Source organism: Parambassis ranga, chromosome 24, assembly GCF_900634625.1.
Source record: "Parambassis ranga chromosome 24, fParRan2.1, whole genome shotgun sequence".
Lineage (NCBI taxonomy): Eukaryota > Metazoa > Chordata > Actinopteri > Ambassidae > Parambassis > Parambassis ranga.
In genome coordinates, this window is record NC_041043.1 from 6,702,665 (window position 1) to 6,712,000 (window position 9,336).

The following is a 9,336-nucleotide window of genomic DNA, read 5'->3' on the forward strand; positions in this document are numbered from 1 at the left end:
TAGTTTTGCTGTGTATTCATTTCCTTCGTGAATTTATAAATAAATAAAAAAATAAATACAAGACACATTTGATCATCATTTGTAGTCATTATTTTAAAAACACCTCAAAAATAATTTTCTTCTGTATTTAGTGACAAACAGTTTTCAAGGAAGTTTTATTCTTCAGAAGTTTGGTCCTTATAAATATGCATTATATACAAAATAATATTATAAAACATATAAAGAGCCGTGTGTCATATTTAAATTAAACTCTGGAAATAATCATTTAAAAAAATTACATTATTGGTTCTGTACTTTTGAAATTTATTATAGGCAGGCAGTGGTGTGACAGTCTTTTCTCCTTGTTTTGAGTCTGTTTTCCTCAGTTGCATAAAAAACAACACTTTTCTATGCGCACTTATTTGACCTTTTCTTGGATCTTGCTGGCACTGCAATGACTATTGCGCTCCTGTGGTTTTCTCTTCAAATCCCTGCTGATTAAAAAGTGTTTTTTTTTTTAACCACTGTTGTTTTTTCCCCCTCCTGTAGTGCAAATGATCCAAGAACTGACAAGGGCACAAATTTACCATTCAAACCCCCTCTTTTTTTTAAGGCTTCTAGTGAATTTTGGGCTGCATACAATCTTCACCCTTGCATTGACAAGTCCAACCAGCTATTTTCATGTGATTGACAGTCGAAGATTAATTTCAGACATTCATAACTCCCAGTGGTGGTGAGGTTGGATTGTAACAGTGGGTGAGTTCACTCATCTCGACCCTGAGTCTTGCATAGCAGGCGAAACTGGCAGGAGTGAGTGTGTGTGAGTCGGGTGAGGGGATTTGGACGGTCGAATCTTAGGCACCTTTTTTTTTTTTTAACTGATTGGTTGGCTGTCACAGTCACCATGATTATCACACAAGGCCGGGTCAGATACAAGGGGCAATGATCCACCTTCGCCTCGTTTTTTTGTTACTGTCCAGGATGGCTGAGATTATAAATAAGTATTTCACCGATGCTCTGTGAGTCTTCACACCAGTCTGTTTAACCGTTGTCACAACTGAGAGGTCCTTCACTGTACATGTTTTGCATACAAACACTCAGTCGGCATAAAGTTTCTCAGTTTTTTTTTTGAGGAGCAGAGTTTTCTGCCCTTCCCAGTTCTCAAGTGTTTTAGAGCAGCAGTGAACATCTAAAACAATCTCCAAGTCTCTTCTCAGCATGTGTAAACAATCCAGAATATTACATTCTGCCTCGATTGTGTCTTTATCCTCGTTCCCTTGCCTTCTGACCCCTCACAGTTTATACCTGTTTGAAAAAACAGGAAAAAATGCGTTAAAATATAAAACTGGTTACTTGAACAATGTAAATAAACAACAACATAATAAATGTTTAAAAAAATGTTTCCAAGTGCTCCATGAACTCAAATGCTTCCATTATATTTAGCTTGGAAATAAACGTCTTAAAAATTCCACTACATGCCACAGCAGTAAAACATAGCACCTCTGAGACCAAGTAGAGCCAAACATGTGTGAGGGATCATTATAACTTCGGACTCATATGGCCAAGATAAAGAACGGCCGGCATAATTTACAGAAACCAATAATGCATATGATTGGGCTTTCTTCCTGCCTAGCTTCAAACACCAGACTACAATCTGTCTACGAATAGCACCATCCCCTGTCAAAAATTGTTGGTGCACTAGTGAGGGATGGAGCACTCGGGGACGACATAATGCATTTCAAATGAAGGCTCAGAGGAAGTCCTGATGAAGACGTGAGATTTTTTTTTCTGGCTTACCTCTGTTGCTATGACGCACTCCCTCCTCTCCTCCGCTATAACAAATACCGACTGGTACATGGAGTCTCTTGAGGAACATATCGTAGATATCCTACACTCTGGCTTTTCACTGCAAACACAAATCACACTTTGTGTTAAAACATAAAGTAGAAGCACATGGCAGAGATATGCAGGGGGGTGGGGGTGGGTTTACACATGCATCAAAGAGGACGGGGCAGGTTGGAGAATGTATATAAACTGTGAGTGAGAGCTTTCTTTAGCAGGTTTCATATACACTTCTGTTTGATTATTATGAATGGCAAAGAAAAGTGTGTAACAGTGAAGGCATGTTGACATACAGGGTGACTCTTCTTACCTGTACATTCTACTCAAGGGAAGTTTATCTTCTAAACACTTGTCGTAAATAAGACTTTTATCCTCTTGCGACTTTTCATCTTTGAACTCCTTTGATTTTGAGTTGTAAGAGTCCAAGTGATAGTTTTTAAGGATAAAATTTGATTTCTCTGAATCACAGTCTACCTCCAGGCTGATTTTCTGGTTGGTGTTTTTCAGCTGGGACGCTGGGATCAGGTTGTCCTTCTGAAAGTTGGACAAGTTGTTCATAGTCTCTGTTTCTTGTCTCTGCCTTTGGGCCTGCCTGTGGATGTGCCTCAAAGCCAGGCCGACCATACATAACAGTACAAGCAGCGCCACCAGACCCACAGCCAGAGAAACGGCCGCCCACTGGAAGCCTTCCTCTCCAGAAGGTGGGAAGGTATCGCACCGAGGCCCAGTGAAGCCAGGAAGGCAGATGCAGGTCGCTGGAGGTTTGCCTGGGCCGCCGCCTCCAGTGCATAGACCCCCGTTGAGGCAGGGCCGAAGAGAACACTCATCCAGGATTCTGTCGCAGTTGCGTCCGCCGTAGCCTGCCGGACAGGTGCAGGTGTAGTCGTTGATTCTGTCTTGGCAGGTGCCTCCGTTAAGGCAGGGGTTCCCCGCACATTCATTGATGTTGATTTCGCAGCGCTGGCCGGTAAATCCTGCGCGGCAGCTGCACACACGCATGCCGCCGTGGATCAGACACAGACCACCTACGAAGAGGAGTGCAGTCAGCATCAGCAAATTCACATCATGAAATAAACATCATTTTAAAATCAGAAAGAACATGATCTCCAAAAGCCCTCCCACGAGGCCCCCCTGAGTTCACACATCTCCATCAAATCCACAGTGTGACCACAGCACAGAGCATTGTTCTCCTCAGGCAGAACAATCCCAGAGATCTCTGTGTTTACAAGAAGACAGAAATTGAACTGCGTTGGATATTTGTCCCCTTTCATCAACAACCGCAGCAAGCTGTGGTGACATTTACAAGCTGCTGCTCTGAGCTGCCGAGTGTTTATATGGAGGACAATAGACACCAAGTTCCCACCAATTCCTGTTGTTCCACAGGGCTTCCAGTTGCAGGAATGTGAAGGGGGGAGAAAGAGCGAGGGGAAGTTCAGAAAGGGGGGAGCAAAGAGGAGAGGAAGACTGTACCATTAGCGCAGGGAAGCGACGTGCACTTGTCCACTCTCTTCTCACAGTTGAGTCCGGTGTAGCCGCGGGGACACTCACACACATAGCTGCGGCCATTGTCCTTCTCCCAGCATTTGCCACTGTGAAAGCAGGGGGAGTCGGCGCATGTCAGCAGGCTGTGCTCACAGTGGGAGCCCTCAAAATCTTTGGGGCACGTGCACAGATAGCCGCTCTCCAGGTTCTGGGAAAAAAAAAACACACACACACACACAGAAAACAGAGATGAGTCAGCAAATCAAAAAAGGAAGCATGTGATCATCAAGTGCCATCCTGTATCCAACTCACTGTGCATAACCCTCCATTCCTGCAGGGGTTGCTGTCACACTCCTGCATTTCCAGCTCGCAGTTGACCCCTGTGAAACCTGGCAGGCAAGTGCATGTGTAGCTTCCCTGGCCTGTGTTCATACAGGTGGCGCCGTTCACACAGGGATGGTGATGGGTGCAGAAGTTTAGGTCTGAGGAAGAGAAGAGAAGAGTTTGTTTACAGGCTGCCTGCAGGAAGAACAAAAAAAATAAAAAAGCCATCTACCCCCAGATGTTTATACACTAAGAACAGAACACTTCAGAGGAAACCTAATTTACTAATGCTTTCAACTTAATTTAAATGAAAACAGTACGCAAGTAATGTGAGAGCATCTTTTTAAAAAGGGAACAGCAGCAGTGGTCCAAGTTGTCTGGTGTACCTTGGTCACATAATAGGCCTCCCCAGCCCTCCTGGCAGTTGCACTGCCACGGCAGCTGGCAGGTACCGTGCTTACAGGCCGGGTACTTCTTACACTCATCACAGAATATTCCCTGCCAGCCTTCTCTGCATCTGAAAGACAACAAATTACAATCTTGTATTAGTCACTCATATTGTAATAACACAAGTTATCATTCAGTTCTATCAATCATCCCCCTTTGATCAGAGCAGACAGCTATGCTTTACAGCCCGTTATGGATTAACAGGCTTTACTTTAGGAAATCACTGATGTTAGATCACTCAAACATTAATGATGTTTTTTTACACCATTATATGTTATTTATCATAACTTAATCAATGAATGTTCTTTTTGTACTGATCTTGTGTGGAATGTTATAAGCACTGCCTACATTACAAACACTGTGAAGTAGTAAAGGTGTTCCAGGGTTTAAATCATCTCAGGTTGACTACACAAAATACTGGCAACCAAAACATAGATGTTATTAATAATAATAATAATAATAATGATGATGACTGAGACTTTTTCACTTTATCATCATGATAAAAATACTTTCTCATGCTTCTGAGAGAAAAAGTAACATCATATTTTTTTACAGTGGCCCAAATCTGATGTAAAATACTTTTATGTGTGACCAGAATAGAAAGAACTTAAGATGCACTTAAGTTCTTTCTATTCTGGTCACACATAAAAGTATTTTTTTTTTTAATAAGTGATCAGACATATGGGACCAGCTGTACTGTGCTGGGTATGTAAAGGTTTTAATCTCAAATCGGGTCAGTTTTAGTGGTGGGAATGATGGATTTGTGTCTAAAAAGAGGGCAAAATGTAATTCAGAAGGACTTTCTCACAGTGTGTGTGTGTGTGTGTGTGTGTGTGTGTGTGTGTGTGTGTGTGTGTGTGTGAGTGATAGATTGAGGCAGGGTAGTGACAAGAAGGGAACATGGGAAGCAGAAGGTTCAGCAGTGCAGGACTGAGGGCACAGACTGATGTTCTGCTGAAACTTCTCAGATATTTCAGTGAAACACGACCGAGACTCTCCACGTGGAAAGTAACACTGCTCCCATATGTGTTCCTTCTTACACAACAGCCAACACATATTTCAACACTTCATAATTATTAATAATACTCACACACACTCGCCAGGTTTGGAGCAGTTTCCATTCCTCTCACTGCAGCCCTCCAGACAGATAGCTACAGGAAGAAGAAGAAAGAACACACATTAAACCTGCTGCTCTTTTTGTTCGTGTCCCACTTCAACAAACTGTTAAAAATAAACCACAAGTAAACACTCCATAACAACAACCAAGGCTGCAGAGGTCTTGTTTTCTGGAAATAGCCAGCATGTTGGGAGTGCCTGAGGCTCAGGCTGCCTCGGCTTTCCTCAGAAACCTTCATTTGATCTAAACCTGTCTGCCACACCCCCAGCTGGCCCGGCCTGACACTGTGTTTGTCCTGCTTTAAGTGTACCGGTCTTGCATGACACTGATTCGCAGGGACCACATATCAGGCGACTGACAGTAAGCGGCCGGTTTAGTCCAGAACAGATGCTCGCTCTCAATAGCAGACAGCTGTCACTATTGTTGTTTGTGGTCTGCCAGAACCATATTTGCAGCTGCTACTACCGCGCGCCCAACAATGGAGGGGACTAAACATCGGTGGCGCGTGGCGGATAATAATGCCGCGATTAACCTTGGCGCGTGCAGCCGCTCGGTCTCCTCCTATCAATGCCCGCGCGCGCACTCACTCACCCACCCACCCCGCGCGCTTGGCGGATTAGGTTACCGGGCACGCGCGGTACGGAACAAGAGTATGGTTTTATGAAACACCAGGTAAACGCTCACCTGTGTATGACGAGCTAAAGAAGCTAATCATGTCACCTTGCGTTAATTAGCCATGTGTTAATTAGCATTCATTTAAGTTCTCACCGCCTCCTTAAATGCATACTGGGCTCAGGCTTGTTTAAATTTACGTCTGTGTGAGAGAAGGGAGAAATTATGGCGTCTGAAAGATGATCAATCTATCTTCCTCATGTATATTTTCTGTAGTCACTGGCGATGGATGTGTCTGTAATTGTAACACGTGAGCCCATCTGGTTAGAATTTGGCGGCACAGTCAAAATAGCACATGCCAATTTCTCTTTCACCACCAAGCGACATGGATGACAGATCCGCTGTCACCCATGTGGTCACATATCCAGCACATGGTAACTATTACTCTCACGGTGCCTCCTTCCAATCTACTCTTTGATTAATTTGTTTTCGGTGAAAGGGGCCCTTGGTTTTGTGGAGCCAAATGGCACCGGCCCTCCTCGTATATAGGCCATTCAGAGCTTTCCAAATCATGGGAGTGTTGGTCTGTGACTGGGGCCAAGTGGGTTTGCACAAGTATAATGTGCCTGTTGTCATGCTAAGCCGTCTGTCCCCAAACCCATATTCAATTAGTGTTCGCAAACCCACACACAAATTACACACCAGAATCATATGATTACAAGTTATAGGAGGCAAGTTGAAACTCTACATCAAAATCGCCTGTCAGACATGACAGATGTCATTAGGTCATGTCTTCGCAACATCCTGCAGCCTTAATGATGATGACCTCAGAGTTACACGTGTTGCACGCTGATATCTGTCCTCTCTCTCTCTGTTCAGGATCAAGCCAGGATAATGGAGGTCAAAGTGGAGTCAGGCTTATCAGTGCCTCCGAGGACTAACAACTTGTTTAAGGTAAGGACTTATCATAATTAGCCTAATCAGATTTCACTATCTACTAGTCATTTGTAAATATCTGCATGACCTCACATTCCAAAACATCACAGCCCACAAGCTCAGAGCAAAAACACAAGTTAGAGCCAACATCAAAAAGTGAGCCAGCTTACGTTCTTCGCAGTATTTCCCCTTCCATCCAGGCAGACAGGATAGCTGCCCGTCTCTGGTGCAGGTGTAGTGGCCAAATCTGTCGTCCCTGGGCGTGCATTTTTTAGAACAGCTTTCTCCGTAGTAGCTTTCGTTGCAAATGAACCGGTAAGAATATCTCAGCTCTGTTTCTGGCTTTCCGGCCTGTGTATCCTGAGACCAGTCTGTTCCTACACCCAGCTGCCTCTGAATGGCGAAGAAGCTAATCAGAAAGTCTTGGTTGTTGGTGTCTGAAAGGAGAAAAATAAAAGAGGAGGAGGAAGTTAGAATTAATGAAGGCTGTCTAATGTGAAAACCTGCTCAAATGCTCTTGGTTGATTAGGATTTTTTATGTCAGGCCCTGCATCATAAATGGCTTGCGGGTTCAAAAGTCATCCACTTTCGCTTTAATAATCTGCCCAGCACCAAGCTGCATCCCTTATCAAATCCCATACAGCTTAGATGAAAGATAAACTCAGGTTGAAATTTCCTCTTTCTTTCCGTCAGCAAAAACATTCCCAGGCCCAGTCCCCTCTTCCAAAGGGCGGAACAGAGTAAGGTGTAAAATACAGGAAGATGTAGTCAGGGGTTTTTGGCAGGCACTGCGTATTCTCACCAAAGCCCACAGCTCTTTCCCACGCCAAAAATAAACTAGAGGAAGTTCAATTGTATTGGGTATAAGAATGAAAAAGGTGTTCAGAAGTTCATAACAAAGCAATGAATAGGCGTGAAAATTGTCTGAAAGTATGAACAATTAACATGAGGTGGAGAGCATTGATTAAAGTGCATTTAAATGCTGATTTTGAGAAAAAAAACAGCCTGTGGAGTCTCATATGTTAAATGTACAGACAGAGCTCCCTCCTGTGGTAACAAATGTTGCACTTACCTACAGGTAGATTTCCATAAGGTGAATGCCAGGCTTCAATTATTAATGAAAATGACCCCTGAGGAGAAAACACATGCAGTTCATAAATATCACTTTATATTTAAAACCGTTCTGAATTAGAAGCACATCTTAATGTTTATTTGTTGCTTTTTAAGAGCTGCTAAATATTTGATTGGATGGATTTTAGTTACACTTTAGTGTGCATGAAAGAAAAATGTGTAAAGACTGCATGGCCGTTTGGATTTTGAATGAACGACGTCGCAGCAGCCCAATCTGTTTGTCCGCAGAGTATTACCTAATGATATGGATTAGATGAGCTGACCAATAACCGGTGCGCTCCCAAAATGCATAGCAGCTCCCTGCAAACAACATAATAGCGGTCGCTGTGATAAAAACAAATAAAGTGGATGTGCTGTTCCACGCCCTTACCGGCCATCCAAAGTTGAAGGGTATTTGAATCGGCCTGGGTAAAGTGCCACTGTCCTTGGCGCTGAAAGAGTTTGTCCCCAGCACCGGTGTCATTGTACTTCCAAAGATGCAGTCACCTGGCGAGACCACAGCCTGATAGTTCTTCAAGCAAATTTTAAAATAAGTCCTGCAGTTGGGTTTGCATGCGTTTCCGTTTGCAAGCAAACCTTTATGATTTTTAAATTCGTGCAGATCAAGCTCAAAAACTCCGGATCCAAACACCTAAAAGACAGAGAAATATTATTTAAGAAAACGCCGTGCGCTTACACAAAGCTTATTTTGTAGCGGGGGGACATAAAACAACCGGCTCTCTCCATCTGTTTTGGCCGAGGTCTCAGGGACCACCGGGGAGATGTAAATCCTCCTTCATACCTGTGATATTAACGTGGTGCTGAATGCGATGGTAAAGGTGAACCAGGCTGCCATCCTTCTCTTTCTCCAAGGCAGCCGCGTCACCAGCCAATAAAGCAGCTAAACCTTCTTATTCCGAAGTATTTACACAGAGGTAAACAAATGGGAATAAATCTCTAAAACACGTATAAATCCTCCACTCCGCGGGAGTTCTCTGTAGCTCCTTGTTGCTGTGCGTCAAAAGCGTCCAAGAGGAAGAAGCGTTTCCAATCTCCAAGTTATCCAAAGGTGAAGGAAGACCAATATCCACACGTCTTTCTGTCAGCAGGCGTCCTCTCCTCGCATGGTACTGTACTCCACAATGGTCACTCCGCTGCGTGTGCGCGGCTCAGAGCTTGTTTTGGTGCTGAACTCGGTGCGTCAGTGCGCCACGGATGTTCATCACTCGTCTTATTACTAGTGAATGAACCGTAGTGTGTCTCCTCCCAGATATATAGACTTGTACTGCGCTCCTCATTACATAAACTGTCAGTCACCCAGCTGACACCGCCCACTTTACATATTCAACCCCCCCCTTTCCTTCCACCCCAACAACAATTATCCAGATTTTAATACCCACTGGCACTGTGGTGACTGACCACCATGGATACTGGGCGATTATTAACAAGCCCCAACATCTGTTGACTTATTTTTAGCACACAATGCG

The 9,336-nt window shown here is 43.9% G+C and overlaps 1 protein-coding gene across 1 annotated transcript; it reads right to left on the reverse strand.

The window, feature by feature from the left end:
• Positions 1-806: 806 nt before the first annotated feature.
• dll4 (delta-like 4 (Drosophila)) lies at positions 807-9,076 on the reverse strand. The gene is made up of 11 exons (XM_028397854.1): positions 8,652-9,076; positions 8,241-8,501; positions 7,812-7,869; positions 6,910-7,176; positions 5,165-5,225; positions 4,014-4,144; positions 3,616-3,785; positions 3,292-3,511; positions 2,132-2,846; positions 1,777-1,885; positions 807-1,284 (listed from the first exon to the last, which is right to left on the reverse strand). The coding sequence occupies exons 1-11, from the start codon at positions 8,703-8,705 to the stop codon at positions 1,279-1,281; spliced, it is 2,052 nt and encodes a 683-aa protein (XP_028253655.1). The 5' UTR covers positions 8,706-9,076; the 3' UTR covers positions 807-1,278.
• Positions 9,077-9,336: the final 260 nt, after the last annotated feature.